The sequence below is a fragment of the Saccopteryx leptura genome, chromosome 13 (assembly GCF_036850995.1).
Source record: "Saccopteryx leptura isolate mSacLep1 chromosome 13, mSacLep1_pri_phased_curated, whole genome shotgun sequence".
NCBI classification, from domain to species: Eukaryota; Metazoa; Chordata; class Mammalia; order Chiroptera; family Emballonuridae; genus Saccopteryx; species Saccopteryx leptura.
In genome coordinates this window covers 39,481,533-39,500,660 of record NC_089515.1, presented here as the reverse complement: position 1 = coordinate 39,500,660, position 19,128 = coordinate 39,481,533, and the positions used below count along the sequence as shown (strand labels likewise).

The 19,128-nt window shown below is 50.0% G+C and overlaps 1 protein-coding gene across 1 annotated transcript in view; it reads right to left on the bottom strand.

The window, feature by feature from the left end:
• Positions 1–14,804, bottom strand: part of TM6SF1 (transmembrane 6 superfamily member 1) — a 28,360-nt gene extending 13,556 nt beyond the window's left edge. Inside the window, exons 1-6 of the mRNA XM_066355709.1 lie at positions 14,396–14,804; positions 9,523–9,626; positions 6,992–7,089; positions 5,378–5,481; positions 2,430–2,512; positions 1,586–1,707 (exon numbers count right to left, since the gene is read on the bottom strand). Of these exons, the coding sequence (XP_066211806.1) occupies positions 1,586–1,707; positions 2,430–2,512; positions 5,378–5,481; positions 6,992–7,089; positions 9,523–9,626; positions 14,396–14,487 (603 nt within the window). The 5' untranslated portion in view covers positions 14,488–14,804. The remainder of the gene's footprint in view (positions 1–1,585; positions 1,708–2,429; positions 2,513–5,377; positions 5,482–6,991; positions 7,090–9,522; positions 9,627–14,395) is intronic.
• Between the last annotated feature and the right edge of the window lie 4,324 nt (positions 14,805–19,128).

The following is a 19,128-nucleotide window of genomic DNA, read 5'->3' as shown; positions in this document are numbered from 1 at the left end:
AACAATGACCATTTCTCCCTGGTCATCTCTGTGTTTTAATATTATTATTATTATTATTATTAAAAAATAATAATAGCCTGACCAGGTGGTGGCTCACTGGGTAGAGTGTTGACCTGGGAGACTGAGTGCGGGTTCACCAGCTTGAGCATGGAGTTGCCAGCTTGAGCATGCAATCATAGCTATGACCCCCAGTCGTTGGCTTAAGCCCAAAGGTCACTGGCTTGGTTGGAGCACCTGGGTCAAGGCACTTATGAGAAAGCAATCAATGAATAACTAAGGTGCCGCAATGAAGAATTGATGCTTCTCATCTCTCTCCCTTTCTGTCTCTCCTCTTTCTCTCACTAAAATAATAATCATCATAAACAGTTCTGTGTCTTATGATATGAACACAGTTAACACATTGACACGGAGCCTTCAAAGGCAGTAGAATGAGGACAAGGCTGTGGTGTTTGCTTTTTCTCTTTAACAACCACCTAGTCCTCCAAAGGATGTAATTGTTGCCTGACCGGGTGGTGGCGCAGTGGATAGAGCGTCGGACTGGGATGCGGAAGACCCAGGTTTGAGACCCCGAGGTCGCCAGCTTGAGTGATGGCTCATCTGGTTTGAGCAAAAAGCTCACCAGCTTGAGCCCAAGGTCGCTGGCTCGGTCTGCTGAAGGCCCGCGGTCAAGGCATGCATAAATAAGAAAGCAATCAATGAACAATTAAGGTGTTGCAACGTGCAACAAAAAACTAATGATTGATGCTTCTTATATCTCCGTTCCTGTCTGTCTGTCCCTGTGTATCCCTCTCTCTGATTTTCTCTCTGTCTCTGTAAAAAAAAAAAAAAAAAGAGGATGTAACTGTAAAGGGGTACCAGTTGTTTGTGTACCAACTTCCGTTTGTGTAGCAAGAGTGGAAATGTTACATGAAATGTTTATAAGTTAAAATCTATTTTAATGGATCCTATTGTAAGTCTTTTTATAAAATGAATAATCATGTTCTGATTATCTCTAGTAATGCATATGTTCAGATATCAGTTTTGCTTAAGGACCTGATACCTATAAAAGGAAGAGAGACTTAGGAAGATGTCACTAGCTTAGAAATGAAGACCTTAACCAGATCCTGCCCAGCCAGTCCTGTTTCACCTTGACCACTGGCTGCGAATAGAAGGGAGCAGTCCCCAAAGGCATCTGGAGCTGGTTTCCAAGTGCCTGGAACTCAGTAATCAGACCCCATGGCTGTGTGTGTTACTTGAACACAGTATCTCACCAGCCTCCCTTTGGGGAGATGAAGGCATGGTTGCTCTGAAAGAGGTACCCACACACTCAAACTCCAGGCCTTTGACAGCCCCAGACAAACCGCACACTCAGCACACATGCGGAATTTGAGGGGAAGCGCCACGGTGACCCCCAGCACAGGAAGCAGACGTATTCACGCCCAGTCTTGCCCACCAGAACTAAGGCACGCACCAACACTGCAGAATCAACAGTCACACGTATCAATGCCCCAAATGCTCCTGTCCATACATGGAGCTCAGTAGCCAGTGGGTGAGAGTAAATCCTGTGAATGTGAAGACAGATTACATTCAACTAAATCAAAATCACCTTTGAGGGATAATGGTAATTTTCTGGTGGCTGATTATAGATTCTGAGACCAGCCCAGACAGGAAGGCAAGTGTATGGTATGCTTAAGAAAAAGGCAGGGCAAATGCGTGTTCCGAACTTGCCTATTGAAAAAAGAGAAGGAAAAAATCAAAAGTTTACCAAAAGCACGTATAAACCTGAGTAACATTTAGGATACCTCCCCATCTGTAGTTATCTAAAGTTTTGCTATGGACCAGACAATGTTTATAACAACAACAAAAAACAGGTCAACCCAAAACTGTTAGGTGTTTAGTACCATCTATAGTATTTTTAAAGTATATTTACTGTAATATCCTGATTTCTTGAATTCATAAATAACCTCATTTGCATTAGCTTTAAACAGTCTTAATTTTCAAATACATTCACTGAATTCCCTTACTGTGTCAAAGTTATATACAAGGTGGGGCAAAAGTAAGCTTACAGTTATTTGTATGGAAAATAATATAATATTAATAATAACAAGATGAACTGTTTTGTGTACTCACAACTGTAAACCTACTTTTGCCCCACCCTGTATGTAAGTTGAAAGAAGTATTTAAACACTAAATGTAGCCACAAACACAATACTTACCCCATCTAGATCCTTCTAAAAGTCAGGAATCACTGACATTAAATTGCCTAGTTGTTCAATGTACACTTCTGAGAATTTCTCAAAAGCATTTCTTAAAGTAAGATTAAGGAGGAAAAGAATAATTTGGCAAAACAGCTTTTTGGTAAGCTTGGAATTTCTTGGTTCTAGTACAACCAAAATAGCTTCTCTACTTAAAAACAGTCCCCATTGTCTCAGAAAAGGAAAGTACTTTACCTACAATGTTTCCTGGCACAAACACAGTCATGCTCATCATAATAGATCCGACCCAATAGAGGCCAATGGTTCTATAACTTTCCCTGTAACAAAAAAAAGAATCTTGGCTTAGAATATTATTTGCAAATGATTACTCACAGTACTACCTTTATTCTAACTAGTAAAATACATGAATCAAACCTCACTGGAGAGTAATAGGTCAGACACAGGGAACCCTGGTGATCAAATTTTGCTTCCAGGGGTGATATACTATAGAACCCTCTGTGTCCTTTTGAAGAGGAACTTTGCTTGCTCTTTGACCTGTTAACTACAACGTGCTCATAGCTGTGAAAGACTCCCATGTTTATGTATGAAACAAAAAAGAAGGCTCAAAAAAGAAAGAAAATTGGATTCATATCTTAAATCATTGTAAGTATGAATAATAGAATGTTAAGTGGGCTTTTCCCTGGTGTCACAGAATTTTGACCATAGCTCCAAAGATGTAGATAAATGTCATGCACCCCTAATCTTCTTTAAATATATATACATTTTTTAAAAATTATTGATCAGTTTTAGAGAGAGGAAGGGAGAGAAACAGGAACATAGATCTGTTCTGTACATGCCCTGACCAGGGATCAAACTGGCAACCTCTACCCTTCGGGATGAAGTTCCAACCAACTGAGGTACCTGGCCAGAGCTACTCCTAATCTTTTTTGTTTTTGTTTTTGTTTTGTATTTTTATGAAGTGAGAAGCAGGGAGGCAGAGAGACAGACTCCCACATGCGCCCAACCACCAAGATCCACCCAGCAAGCCTACTAGAGGGCAATGCTCTGCCCCTCTGGAGTGTTGCTCCTTTGCAACCAGAGCCATTCTAGCACCTGAGGTGAAGGCCAGGAGCCATCCTCAGCATCCGGGCCAACTTTGCTCCAATGGAGCCTTAGCTGCAGGAGGGGAAGAAAGAGATAGAGAGAAAGGAGAGGGGGAGGGGTAGAGAAGCAGATGGGCACTTCTCCTGTGTGCCCAGGCAGGGCATTGAACCCGGGACATCCATGCACTGGGCTGATGCTCTACCACTGAACTAACTGGCCAGGGCTTGTACCCCTAATCTTCTTAAGAGATGATGTTGACCAAAAGATCTTTCTACTGATATCCCCATCATCCACCTCCATAAGGGGCTGCCTGCCCTTCCCCACTCCCCAAGCCAAGCCCATCGATTCCTAGAGACCCATTCACAGGGACTGTCAGCAGGAGGACAGGCAGGAGTCTTCTTCCCTGGTGAGTGCTAACAGAGACGCAGAAACTGGCCTACTCCTGACTGCATCCAAGCAGAGCCCAGGCATTCTCAGAAACACCTCGAGCCTGGAGCCCAGGGCCAGCCTGAGAAGATGCCTGGACCTGAGCTGTCGTGGGCTACAGGGACGCCAGCAGGCAGAAGCTGTGGGTGTGCCATCATGGGCAGGGAAATCCTCGATTCAGGCAGCAGAGCAGTGCTCGCTGGCCGGCTCGGCACAATGCAGGGCTTCCTTCCTGTAGCCAGGGTCTCCAGAGAACACAGGTGTGCCCCACAACACAGGCCTGGTGTGTCATAATGCAGGGTGCCAACACACAGGAGATACCAATGTCACCTCAGACTGTGCCTCTCGCTTGAGGCCCCCATGTACACACATTCCCAGAGAAGCCAATGCAGAGTGACTTGAGAAGGTGTAGCCCCAGAGCGTGGGGCGAAGCTACACCTGGATTGGGGAAGGAGAGCTTTCAGCTGAAATGAGGTTAAAGGTTTGAATTAGAATGTGCTGGGCGGAAATTCCTGAAAAAGACTGTTCTCATAAGTGAATGTAATCAGCAGTAACCGGAGAGTTTGGTTGGTTAGAGCAGTGGTCCCCAACCCCCAGGCCACGGACCAGTAACGGTCCATGGGCCATTTGGTACCGGTCCGTGCAGAAAGAATAAATAACATGAAACGTTGTCAGAATAACAAATTTAAATACAGCCTGAATAATGACATGCTCGTTTCTCCTTTAACTTAGCCCAATAAATATCGTAAGTTCGACAATTATATTTAAAAACACCACAGTTTTTATGCCGGTCGCATAATTTTATTTTGTGCATTTATCCGTCCCACCCTAAAGGCCAGTCCGTGAAAATATTTTCTGACATTAAACTGGTCCGTGGCCCAAAAAAGGTTGGGGACCACTGAGTTAGAGGATTGTCCCAAAATCTGAAGGTTGTGGCTTTAATCCCTGGTCAGGGCACGTACAGGAACAGATCTCTCTCCCCCTCTCTCTTGCCTGCCCCCATCTCCTCACTAAAATCAATAAATTTTTGAAAAAAAAGAGAAAGAGAAGGGTCTGCCCAATCTGTCACTGTGGCACTTTGGTTGGAGGCTAACCTAGCAGGACACGTTTAAAGGCAGTGTAGTCCAGCGAATAAAACCATGTCTAGGCCCTGGCCGGTTGGCTCAGTGGTAGAGCGTCGGCCTGGCGTGCAGAAGTCCCGGGTTCGATTCCCGGCCAGGGCACATAGGAGAAGCGCCCATTTGCTTCTCCACCCTCTCCCCTCCTTCCTCTCTGTCTCTCTCTTCCCCTCCCGCAGCCAAGGCTCCATTGGAGCAGAGATGGCCCGGACGCTGGGGATGGCTCCTTGGCCTCTGCCCCAGGCGCCGGAGTGGCTCTGGTCGCAACAGAGCGACGCCTCGGAGGGGCAGAGCATCGCCCCCTGGTGGGCAGAGCATCGCCCCCTGGTGGGCGTGCCGGGTGGATCCCGGTCGGGCGCATGCGGGAGTCTGTCTGACTGTCTCTCCCCGTTTCCAGCTTCAGGAAAAAAAAAAAAAAAAAACCTGTCTAACTGTCTCCAGCGAGCTCTCCGCGTCCATGCGTGCCTGTCTGTGCATTTGCGTGTGTTTTCCTTACATGCCCGCTGATCGGTTGGTAAGGTGGCAAAGGCACACACACGAGGCGCAGTGACTTACTCCCATGCTATGGCTGCCACCATCACCAGATACATCAGATAATGAGCAGAGCCGTCCCAGTAGCAGACCATGTGCCCATGCGCCGTGTTCAGATACGGTTCACCCTAAGGGAGGCAGTAAAAGGAAGTCCACTTTACATACAACTCAGATACCGACGTAAAACAGCAGGCCTGCACGGCAAGTATTAATAAAATCAAACAGGACACGTGTCATCATCTGATAAAATCACAGAATTGGTGGGAATGTGGAAATATCACTACCCTGGAGCTGCCAAAACCCTCGACCATTTTCTCCCCCTACCATCTGCTGGGCAAGCTCCTTTCCTTCCAGATGTTGAGGTACTAACGGTACTCAGATGCCCCCACCCCTCTGCGCTGGGAACGTTCCTCACACTTGCAAAGCCCTGCCAGCTGGGACATCTGCCAGGATGTTCCTCAACCACCTGAAACCCCTCCTGTCTGGTGAGCTCAGCATCACCCCGGCAAACCTGCACCCCAGGGCAGCAGGGGACACAGGACACACAGGCTGTGCCTCACCTCCAAAGCTTTTGCCCAAACTGTTCTTCTCCTTGAAAGGCCCTGCACCTCCCTAGAAAACGCTTACTGTCCACTGTCGTTGTCACATTTGAAAAAGGCTGCAGCAGTGTCACCAACACAATGAGGCCTCCCCCAACTGCTCCTCCCTCTGTGGACCTCGTGCTGAGGGTGGGTCTCCGGTCTGTCACTGCGCTGGCACAATACCATCTCTCTGCCATGTCAGACATGGAGGGAGGAAGGGGAGGAGGACCCCGGAGTCCACTTCAACCAACATCTGCAGAGCTGATTCTTCCTTGGGCTCCCCTCGAGCTGAATAACCGGCACCTTCCCAAAGCAGGACATCATCTCAGACCTTACTCCCCATCACCCCCAACTCGTCCCCAAGTCCTCCATCCAGGCACTCACAGCCTCCCGACTGGGGACCCAGCTCTTGGCACGGACTCTTCCCTTCAAGCCTTTCCTTCCCAGAGCCGCCTGCATTGTTCCCTGAATTAAAACCTTCCCTCACATATAGGATAAAATAAAAACTCCCTGAGCATGCATACAAAGCTCCCCATTATTTGAGATTCAGATGAAGACTCCGCTTTCAGCTCTGCTCCTTATTTCCTGTGTGACCTTGAGTTTGTTACTTAACCTCTCTGGGGCTGGATTCATCACACCATACAATTAGAAAATAGGACTAGCTCTCTCAGGTGCCAGGGAACTTCATCAAATGCCTCAGCGTTTGTTCATTTATATACATAAGACAGATGTGGGCTTTTGGATGTAGTAATAGTTTAAAAATATTACACAAATCCTCAATTCATGTAAAGTACCTCACTTAGGTTAAATACAAATTAAGAAGAAAGGCAGTGGGTCAGGTGGGAGATAGTTGTTCAGACTACACATTGAAAAGAATCGTGCTCCATGCCCTAATCCCCACTTTCCATGTGAATAAACGACCCCTGTCTATGGCAGTGAATGACGTACCGTGTATCATACCTGCTTATACCAAGTGAAAGGATTTCACCTCTGGGCAAAGTGGCTCAGGTGGCTGGCTCATGGGCTTAAAGCTCATAGTCGCGAAGCAGTGCCATACCTCTCTCAGGTAGTGTGTCATGAACCCGTCAATGATTCCATCCTGCTCCAGTCCTATGATGAGGTTCACCACGCTGGTAAATCCAAACACCGCGAACACTAGGGCGGAGAGCAGCAGTTACAGCGCAGCGCTGGAGACAGGGGCAGAGGGCTGGCACTCACCAGTAATCACGGATTGCTGTCCGTGTTTCCCAGAGGATCCTGTGCATGCTGTCAACACAAACTAATGGAACATATACCGCCCGTGCCATGGGTCTGACGTCACTGCCCACGTGCTCTCACCAAGGGAAAGCCCGCTGGGGGGTAAGGATGACAAACTCATCCGTGACCTCTGTCCCATCCTCCATACCCTATAAGTGGCTGCTCAGGGCTACAGCTGCACCCCACCGGGACAAAACCTGTAACCAGTAGCCAAAGCATTGAGGCAACCACCAGGTTTAAAATAATGACTCAAAAGAGATGATTCGTCTCAATGATCAGCAAACAGGCCAACTCAGTTTCTGTCTAGCGTGTTTGCCCCACCACTGGTCTGCGTCAACACATAATCAGTTAACCTTGTACCAACAGGAGTCGGTCTGCCAGAAACTTTGTGCTGGTTGCGAAAGAGTTAACTACTCTGATGTTGTTTGAAGATTATAGACCCAATGAGTATATGCTTCCCTACACCACACTTGAGATCTTAGAGACAGACAATGGCTGATATTCAAGGGATAGTGGCTTTAAGAAGAATGGTGAAGGATTTAAAAAAGTAGATACAATATGGAACTGAATATTAAAGAAGGAAAGACACAGCATCTTAGAGCGCCTTATTAAGGTTGTCAGCATATTTTTTAACATAGTTTTTAAGACTTTATTTATTCATTTTAGAGAGAGAAAGTAGGAGACAGAGAAGGAGGAGGAGCAGGAAGCATCAACTCCCATATGTGCCTTGACCAGGCAGGCCCAGTATTTGGAACCAGTGACCTCAGCGTTCCAGGCTGACGCTTTATCCACTGCACCACCACAGGTCAGGATGTCAGAATCTTCTAAATGGGCTTAAAACTACCAACAACAAAGGGCTAAGGAAAAATACTTTTTTTAAACAGCAAGTGATCAAGTTTAGCATATGTTAGGTTATCAATAAAGCTGTATTTTTCAAGTTGACATGAACTGTGATGGGCATGGACAGTGGAGAAAGCCAGTGGAGAGAGAAGGGAAGAGAGTGGGGCAGGCAGTGCATGGCGACACTTCCCCAGAAGCAGCGGAAGGCCCGTGCAGGCTGCCCTGTGGACCCTGCCTCCCCAGGGAGCCTGGAGGCCTCTGGCCCGGGTCTCACTGACAGTAATTAGCCATCCTAGGTGATCGGCCATCGTGTGTCTCCCAGAAAAGAAGCATCAGCACATGACCAGTCAACATTTCTACCAACAGGAGTGTCAGACGCCAGGTCAGAGAGGACAAGGACAGCCTCTGCCCTCCGGTGCGCAGGAGTCTGGCCTGGGGCCTGTTCCTGACACTGCAATGTGTTCAATGCTCTGATGGGGACAAGGACAGAGGGCTGAGAGTGTAGGAGCGAGGGTGCTCACAACCTCAGGAGTCAGGAGAGATGTGACTGCAGCTGAGTGCTTTGTATACGCAAATCGGGAGAAATTAGTTACAGTTCTGTTCCCACCTTTACCAAGCGGAGAATATATTCCCATGTCACGGATGATGGGCTCAGCCACAGAACCTGCCTGGGTCAGTGGAATGTGTGTGAAAGTGACAGGTCAGCTCCAAGCCAAGGCCTTAAGAGCCGTACGTCGCTCTTTGTCCGCGAGCCCCAGCCAGGCTCTGTATTTGTGGTGTCAAGGTGCACCCTGGGGAGCTGCGAATCCAGGAACAGGGAGACACGCGGGACAGCCCTGAGTCTACCCACAGCCGGAAGCAGAGCAGCCCCAACTGGTCTGCAGACACATAAGCATGGAAAGTAAACATTTCTAGCCAAGCAAAGGAAAGAACCTAAATGTTATCAGCGGAGGAATGGACTGTGTACCTGTGTGTGTGTGTGTTTATATTATATACAGGGGTAGGCAAGAGTAGATTTATAGTTGTAATACAAATAAATAACAATAATACAAAAATAGTCTGTTTTACGTACTCACAACTGTAAACCTATTTTTGCCCACCTTTGTATAGAAAACAGAATAGTTTTTGGCCATAAGAAAATGAACGAAACCCTGCCGTTTGCAACAACATGGCTGGGATCCTGGCAGAAGGACACCCTCCACTTCTCCCCTCCCTGACCCCATGTCCCCAGCACACTCTGACCTCCCACCTGGACTCAGTACCAGCTCCTTCCTAGGTTTCCAGCTGGGCGGGGGTGGGGCCCACAGCCTGAACGAGGTGTTTGCTTGGAGGAGAGTGCCCTGTCATCCTGAAATACTCCTCATTTCCTGCCACTCTACCCCTGTCCACTTCTTGCCACTTTATTCACAGCCACGGAGAAGAAGGGACGGGGGCCACCTTGCTGAGCTATTCAGCGGACCCAGCAGTTCCCCGCCACCGGGCCGGACGTACCAAAGAACAGCGGATCCCGGAGTGGTTTTCTTTTGACGAGGATCCGAGCCAACAGGGCAACCAGGAGCAGGATGAGGGCAGCAGCCCCAACAATTGTCCAGAAGCTGCAAGGGCCGGAACAGGGAGGCGATCATTTATCAACATCAACACATTGGTGCCGGGAATTTCCTGGCTGTTGAATACAGTCGCTCCCAGCTCTGCCCCAGTCTGCAGCCCAAACACTGTGGAGTTAATGGTATTTATTTGCAGCATTCAGCTCCTCTGGCCCACCCCTGTGACTTTTTGGGGACCAGAACCACTGGGTCCTGACTCTCTTCTCAGCCTGCTCCTCTGCACAAATGATGCTTCTGCGCCTCCAAGCCTGTTCCCCATGGGTTGACCGGCCTTCCACAGTGTCAACCGGAAACACTCAGCCTGAGCTCCAGGAAACACGCCGGAGTCACAGTTACAAACACCTTCCAGGGAGATGAGGGAGGAGAGCCACAGGCCATGTGTATAATGAAAGGGGCCAGAGGACAAGGCCAGTCCAAGGAGGGGAAGAATCTGGGCCAGATCTGAGGCCAGAGTGAAGCCAGTCACCCACCCCCAGGGCCAGCAGGTCAGCATCCCGTCCCACACCCAGAAAGCCAAGGGGTGGCAAGGCTGGGCACAGTCCCTGAACCTGCTCCTAGGAAGAGGTAGGGCATCAAGCAGACTAGCGGCCCCTCCGCAGTGGGCAGCAAGGGGCCATGGGGCTTGGTGGACTTAGCAGTCAAGAGACCTGATTCTAGGAGCTGCTCTGCCACTGCCGACCTATGTGACCTTAGGAATGCCACGGCATTTATTTTAGTCTGTGTATTCATTAATTTAAAAATACATTGAGGGAAAAAATATATTCTGCATCTCTATGTGCCCAGCATTGTGGATTAATAGGAGAGGTCCCTGTCTATATACGGGGACCTATTTTAATGGACTCTGAGCTCTCCCTCCCTGGGGGTCACCTCTGGTCCCACAGCGACACTCTTCCTCTCACACCTCCAGGACCAACAGGGCCTCCTGTTGTGAAGAAAGAACAACCTGCCCCACTTCGAGGGCCCCCACACCAGGGCCTTCTCAACGGCCTGTGAGAGTAGCAGGAAATGCCACTTCTCAGCTGAGGCCTTTCCATACCACACCAATGTGAGGCTTTGAATAACCTTCACCATATGGCCCTGAGACTTCTAGGAAGTACCCTCCTCAGCTGCAGGCTCCACAGCCCACCAACATCTACTAATAACTGAGGGACAAACTCATGCTGATGATCACTCCATGTGCCACAGCTGGGATGTGTGCCAGGCACCAGTCAGAAATCTCTCCCCAGTGTCACAGAAGGGAAGTGATCCTTCCAATCTGCAGGTAGATGGACCCCAAGGAGGCTGGCCACATGAGCAGGAAAGCTGTCTCCCCAGCACACAAAGGACAGGGGAGTGGGCTCTGGGTATCAGATGTACCCTAGACTTGCAGAATCAGAATACTTCAGGAGTTTGGAGCATGGGAATACACAAATTTTTTCAAGATACCTGGGAGACTGTGATGCTGGAAGTCCACGTGGGGACCTCTGTTAAGGTGTAAATAGTTGACGGATGGATGAGGGAGGAAGTGAGAAAGGAGATATGGATAGACAGATGATGGATAGATAAATGGATGATGGGTGGATGGATGATGGATGGTAAGTAATAGATGATGGAGAATGGGTGGGGGATGAATGGCTGAATAGTGGACGGTCACATGAATGGGTGGATGATAGTAGATGGTGGATGGTGGGTAAATGGATGGATAATGGATGGATGGTGGACATGGATGCATGGATGTATGGGTGGATGGATGGTGGACATGGATGCATGGATGTATGGGTGGATGGATGGTGGACATGGATGCATGGATGTATGGATGTATGGGTGGATGGATGGTGGACATGGATGCATGGATGCATGGATGTATGGGTGGATGGATGAATGGATGGATGGATGACACAATGTTATGATGAGTATGACTGTGGTGTCCAGGTAAGAGACTGAAACAGGAAGTTTCTAGTGGCACACATCAGCGGATGACTCAGGCTCCTCCCGTAGGAATAAGCCAATGGAGGCAAGGATGGAAGAGGAAGCTGGTGTAGGTTCGGAACATGATGCTGAGCTGAAGCATCCCACGAAGAGGACAATGGTCAGGTATACTATGTAAGCTGACTGGCATATTAATCACAGCCTGATGTAGGCAGTGGCCAGAAGACAACCCCTACAGCTGTTCCTACTGAGGCCCTCCACTGACAGCAGCATCATTACACCATGGAGAGCAGTGGAAACTGGTTCATGGAGTCCTCTCTTGCTCTCCCTTTTAGAGGAGGAGCAAAGGCAGGAGAGAGCTGGGGCAGCAGGCCACCTGTGTCTCCTGGTGACAACCATGTGCAGGACCTGCCCGGGACAGGGAGAAATGGGTCCAGCAAGGACATGGAGCATGGTGAAGGGTTAGGACAAACCCAACGGTTGAGTTGTTGGTTTTGGAATGGGGGTTGATGAGCAGAGGTTACTGATGCCCTTCTGAGAACAGACATCAACTGAGAGGGGTTGGGTATGGGTGAGTATGAGCCGTGTGTGTGTGTGTGTGTGTGTGTGTGTGTGTGTGTGTGTGTGTCAGAGAGAGAGACAGAGAGAAACAGAGAGACAGAGATCCCAACCCTTTCCTGACTCCTCAACCTAATCTGCTTTTTCTGGTTTTCAGGCTTTGGTAAAAGGTCTGATGGAAAGGAACTAGCTTCAACTACTTCCAACTAACTGAGTGCCAGACAGGTAGGTCAACAAGAAGGTGAGCTATGGCTGAGAAGGAAAGTTCTGACCGAGGAAAGTAACGGTCGTGGGAGAAGTGCAATCGTTGGGGGTGGGGGACTCAGAGGAGGGAGAGATCACATCTGCTTGGAGGAGGGTCTGGAAAAGGAAGAGGTGGTATTTTACTCTGGGCCATAAAGTCCAGGTGTGGCTCCAACAGCCAGGGACATGGAGGAGAGAAGGCAGGATGGCTAGGGAGTGTCCAAGGGGCACAGAAGAGTCTGATGTGGCTGAAGCACTAGCATGAGGGGCTGGGCGCGGGGCAGCTCTGCCCTGGTCTGGTTCAGAGAGCCAGTGCCAGGGGAACTGGAAGGAGGGAACATATAGTAGCCCAGCCCCAGGACTTACGGAGAAGGGGACAGTGAGGAGGAGGAAGTGGAGAAAGAAGAGGGAGGGATCCAAGACCACTGGGACTCTAACCTATAGGGGAATGGGAAGAATGGATGGAACAATTAGTCATAACTGCAGGGATCAGCAGTGTGCTCAGCAATACACATACTTGGTAAATGCCATCACCATCCTCCCAGTGGCTGAGGTGAAAACTCAGGGTCATCCTCAGACCCTATTCTTCCCATGCAGTCGGTCAGTAAGCTGTGCTGCTCTCCCTCCAAAACATCCTCACCACCAGCCACATCCCAGTCCCTGCACTGCTCCCTGTTCCCCTAACTGAAGGCTCTGTCCCCAGATGTTCTTGCGACCACATCCTGCAGCTCAAGGGTCACCCCTTCCAAGAAGTCTTTAATTCCCAGTCACTCTCTTGTGTTTTTCCCATTCCATTTGTTGATGTCTGTCTCAACACACGCCTCCCCAGTCCTTTCTGGCTTGTTCAGCTATATCCCCAACACTTAGGACAGCGGCAAGTATACAGTAGGTACTCAACAACTATTCGTTGAATTGCCCAAAATGCCCACTTAGAAGTGCAGGGTCTCCCATGCACTATATTCACAGATGTGTGACGTTCACTGCCCAGAGTTGCATCTTCCAGGAGAGGTGCCCCAAGACTGGGGTCAGGCCAAGGGCTGTCACTGCCCATGCTGAGGGGTCGCTCAGGATGGATGGGTGCCATCTGGATAAGGAGGCAGCAAGTGGTGCTCCAGCAGCAAGAGAGGAGGAAGTCACCGCCCTGTGGGCAGACACATCTCCGCAGCCTGAAGGTCTAGAGAGGGTTTGCAGCCTACAGTCTGATGCAATTTCCTTAGCACCAACTGCGGTGGGTAACATAACAGGTTACTTCCTTCTCCCGCAGATAGCAGGGAACATCAGCAGGCACGAAGCCTGGCACCTTTCCCATTGCCAGGACAGGCCTGCAGCTGCTGGTTCAGGGTTACTTAGCCAGGGATCCCTCACTGGGGACTGAGGGGCAGGGCTCTGAACCAAGCCCATGTGCGCCACCTTCAGCCCCACCCATCTCCTTAGCAGGACGGCACAGCTCTGCCTCCCTCTCGGCTCCCCATTCCACCCAGTCTCTGTGGATCCTGATACAAGGATGCAAGCATAGGCCATTGGACAGACCAGAAAACTGAGGCCAGGTCACACAATCAGTGCCCAAGCCAGGCCTAGAACCCAGCTCTCTGTCCCTGGTTCAGGGATATTTCTGCTAGTCATTCTGAACAGTTTCTAAAATTAATAAGAAATGATAAGTATGTATGTGTCCATACATGGAAACATTCCTGTCAACGTGAACCGAGCAAGGCACGACGAGCACAGCGAACAGGCTCCGCACAGAGCAGAGGTGTGAGCTCCTCAAGGGCAGGGGCATTGCCTTACTGACCTCTGCGCCCCGGGTGCCTGGCTCAGTGCTGGCACGATCGGGACCCAGCACTTGGCCCAGAATTGCGCCTGAACGGGGACCCCTGCCGGTGCAACCTCGGGCGCCTCTCCTGCCCTCCACCCCTCCTGCCGGCCACGGAGTCCCGGAGGCCAGCGACCCACGGCCCTGCGGTGGCGGCTCAGCCCCATCTGAAAAGTTGCCGGGGCTCCTGTTGCCCCTTGGCGCCACCCACCACTCCCGTACCCCCCGTGCGCCCACTCACTGGTGCTGGGCCGCCAGGTGGTTGAAGACATAGGTAACCGGGATGGCCGAGAGGGACAGAACGAAGACCCCGGTGGCCGCAGAGGCACTCATCGCCGCCGACGCGCCGCTTGCCCTTCACCGCATCCCGCGCGGGCGCCCCGCCCCTGCTTCCGGCAGCGCCGGTGCCCCTCGACTGAGCCCTCTGAGCGCCCCGCGCCCCGCCCCGCGCGCCCCCCGCGGGGTCACAGCGCCCCCTCCGCCGGCGCGCAGCCGCGGGGTATGCAGGGCCACTGTGCAGACCCGGGTGGGGGGCTCTCTCGCGGTCCTCCAGCCCAGGGGCGCCAGGGCTCAGGCGCGCGCGCGGGGCACGCCAAGGGACGGTGACAGCCCCCTGCCAGGGGACAGGTGCCCCAGCGGCACGGCAGCTCTGCGGGAAGGTGGCAGCACAGCCCAGAGCTTGTCGTGGGAGACCTGGGGAGGATCCTGGTTGAGGTGCTAGCCGAGCCAGAGGAGGGTGGAGCCAGACCTGGGGAGGGGGTGGGATGTCTGAGCGGGAAAGGTCCGTGAGAGCATCCACGTGGGGAATCCATGGCCAGGGTTGGAAAGGGACAGATGACTAGAAACCTAGGAACCTGTCGATGGAGTAAGCCATCAGCGGGCACCAAGCACAATACCCTTCATGGAGTCCGAATCCCTTTTTAAAACTTGGGTGCGCACTCACAAGCTGTTTAACGTCTCTGTGTCTTTTCTAGCCGCTATCAAATGAGGATGACCCACGTCAGTGTGATTGTGGAGTCACTGAGGTGGTGTGCACAAAGTGCTTACCCTGTACCACTCACTATATACTACTGTCACCTGCAATTCCCATTTTTTGGATTGAAACTGACACTCAGATGAATACCATGAATTAAGAGACTAGAGCACCATTCATGTCTATCCCAGGCAACCTTCACACCAGACCCTGCAGGGTACAGGACCCGAAGACAAGGCTCTGCTCACAGAACATTTCCAGACAGATGCCTATTGGTTGTAGAGATAGCGAATGCCAACCAAGTGTTCCCCTGGTTGCTCCACCATTTTGGGGGAGGAGGTCTCAGAAAATCCCCTTGGACAGCCTAGATTGGTCCACTGGCTGGGAAAGGGAAGGGAAATGAGTTTCAGATACGAACAGACAGCTCAAACAACGGAGGGAGATACACGTGTACTTCGTGTCCCTAAAACTGCCAGTGAGCTGAAGAGACTGAGGAGTGAGCCGAAAAGAGGCACAATGTGCTCCAGAGTTGCCTAGCCTTTCTAAAGCCAGCTCTCTAATCCTGAATCCCGGTGCTTATTGGAGGAATCCCCTGGGCGCTCCAGGCAACAGAGACAGCATCTGGTGAAGGCAGAAACGCGTCAGAGAGCATGTCACTTGATAAACTTCAAGTCATTTACTCTGATTGGAAATGCTGCGATATCATTCATGCTGGGAGCTGGCAAGAAGTGAAGATGGAGAGAAGACCAGGGGCTCCATCTCAGAGAACCTCGTGTGCAGAGAGCATTGAAGACTTCCAAGCCAGAGGAGCGGCTGATTTGATCAGAGTAGCGCCTTTAACGCCCCACCTATCAGCTGGTGTGGACCAGAAGAGAGATCGGAGGTGGGAAGACCAATTAGGAGGCTACAACAATTGTCCCGGCAAGAGATAATGAGGACCCGAACCAAAGTGATGGCGATGAGAGGGAAGAGGAGAGGGCAGATGTGAAAGATCTAGGGAAGGATTGTAAGGGGAGAAAGCTGGGAGGAGGTGGCTGAAGGTGAGTTTGGTTTTGAATCTGTTGGGTTTTCAGTTCCCCCAGGGCTCCCAGTGGGAGCTGTCTCATAGGCAATTGGGGGTGCTAGTCTACGGGCTAAAGATACAGATTTTGGGATCATCAGCCTAGAGATGTGGTTTAAAGTCAAATAAATTAATTCAATGTTTCAGGAAGAGGGTAAAATCAAAGAGAATGGGGACGGGATGCTATCTGAGAGCACCAGCAGCCATGGGCATGTGACTCTAATGGTAGAAGCATCCAACATCCCAACCCTGAAAGCTTCTCCCTTGGTGTCTGCAAGGGACCCAAGGGCCACAGCAAAGTTTCGGTGTGCTGTGATATACACATCGGGGGTTATATGGTTTTTGTTAACAGTTTCTCTTAATGCTAAAAATATGAGTGGTCAGAGAGTACTTTGTAGTTGGGAAGACTCTCAACCGCTCAGGTTTCTGGGGGAGGTCACAAACCCAGTGAATCTAATCCCATTCTGCAACGCTAGATTATAAGGTCATTCGACCAACATTGTCTCCTTTTGTCCTCAAGCAGCTCACTGAAGAATATAGAGACATGTGTGGGTGAAGACCTGGGCTCAAAGAGGCAAGACAACTTGCCCCAGGTGAAATAACTAAAGAGAGAGAGGGTAAATCTGAATTCAGGTTTTCTGACTATAAGTCACTATATCTCTAATGCCACAGCCAACCATCAGCAAAGCACCGCATTGGACACCTTAGAATTGGTAGATGGTGCCCTGGTGGATAGCTCCGTTGGTTGCAGTGGTAGTCAACCTGGTCCCCACCGCCCACTAGTGGGCATTCCAGCTTTCATGGTGGGTGGTAGCGGAGCAACCAAAGTATAAATAAAAAGATAGATTTAGGCCTGACCTGTGGTGGCGCAGTGGATAAAGTGTCGACCTGGGAATGCTGAGGTCGCTGGTTCAAAACCCTGGGCTTGCCTGGCCAAGGCACATATGAGAGTTGATGCTTTCTGCTCCTCTCCCTTCTCTCTCTCTCTCTCTCTGTCTCTCTAAAAAACAAAACAAAACAAAACAAAAACTGAATAAAGTTAAAAATAAAATATTAAAAAAAAGAATGGATGACTAAGGTGTTTTTTAAAAAAAGATAGATTTAACTATAGTAAGTTGTTTTATAAAGATTTATGCTGCCAAACTTAGCAAAAATCTGACATAAAGTACTTGGTAAGTAATTATTATTATATGCTTTAACTTGCTGTAACTCTGCTTTATAATTTTATAGAGTAAAGTTACTTCCCTACTTTATAAATCACCATTACTGTGGAACTGGTGGGCAGTTAGAAAATTTTACTACTAACAGAGATACAGAAGTGGGCGGTAGGTATAAAAAGGTTGACTAGGCCCTGGCCGGTTGGCTCAGCGGTAGAGCGTCGGCCTAGCGTGCGGAGGACCCGGGTTCGATTCCCGGCCAGGGCACACAGGAGAAGCGCCCATTTGCTTCTCCACCCCTCCGCCGCGCTTTCCTCTCTGTCTCTCTCGTCCCCTCCCGCAGCCAAGGCTCCATTGGAGCAAAGATGGCCCGGGCGCTGGGGATGGCTCTGTGGCCTCTGCCCCAGGCGCTAGAGTGGCTCTGGTCGCAACATGGCGACGCCCAGGATGGGCAGAGCATCGCCCCCTGGTGGGCAGAGCGTCGCCCCTGGTGGGCGTGCCGGGTGGATCCCGGTCGGGCGCATGCGGGAGTCTGTCTGACTGTCTCTCCCTGTTTCCAGCTTCAGAAAAATGAAAAAAAAAAAAAAAAAAAAAAAAAGGTTGACTACCCCTGGTTTAAAGCATTGTCTGGAAGTGCAGAGGTTGCTGGTTGTTTGATTCCCAGTCAGGGCACATACAGAAACAGATTGATGTTCCTGTCTCTCTCTCTCTCATACCTCACCCCGCTTCCTCTCTTGCTAAAATCAATCAATAAATAAAAAAAGAAAGAAATGGTGAATGGACACACTACAGATTTGGCCAGTTGACTCATTCATTGCCCAGGAGGCTAAAGTCTCCTTGGAGTTCTTCTAAATGCAGATCAGTATTTATTAAGTTCCCACTCATTTGAAAAAGGGTTGGATATGATTTAAAATAGAAGACACTCAGACAGTAAAGTGGTTGTTTGATTTTTTTTTTTTCAAGAGCATCAATCTTTCAAAGCCATGAAGGCTAATATTATAGCTGTGAAATTTGACTCCAAGGTTTCTGGAAGCAAGAATAGGAACATGGAGGTCCACACACTGCACATTCCCTGAAGAGAAAGACACAGTTCTTTGTCATGTCAATTAAAAAATAATCGACTTATTAGAAATTAAATAGAAGGGCCCATCGCCATGCCTGTTTCTGCCATGGAGAGGAAGTGAAAGCAGAACTACGGGGAACTTGTCACGAGGAAGTAGGAACTAAGAATGAAAGCTGGCCCTGGCTGGTTGGCTCAGCGGTAGAGTGTTGGCCCAGCGTGTGGAAGTCCCAGGTTTGATTCCCAGCTAGAGCACACAGGAGAGGCGCCCATCTGCTTCTCCACTCTTCCCCCTCTCCTTTCTCTCTATCTCTCTCTTCCATTCCTGCCGCCAAGGCTCCATTGGAGCAAAGCTGGCTAAGGCGCTGAGGATGGCTCCATGGCCTCCGCCTCAGGCACTAGAATGGCTCCAATTGCAGCGGAGCAACGCCCCAGAGGGGCCAAGCATTGCCCCCTGGTGGGCATGCGAGGTGGATCCTGATCAGGCGCATGCAGGAGTCTGTCTGTCTGTGTCCCCCATCTCCCCATCCCCCCAACCCCCCTCTCACTTCTCACTTCGGAAAAATACAACAACAACAACAAAAAGAATGAAAGCCACCAGGCAGAGTAGGAGCACATGGCAACGTTCTTCTCCACCACCATTATTACCACTCCTACTTCACCCCTTCCCATGGCTTTCCTCTTCTCTCTCTCCTCTCTCTCTCTCTCTCTCTCTTGAGTGAGA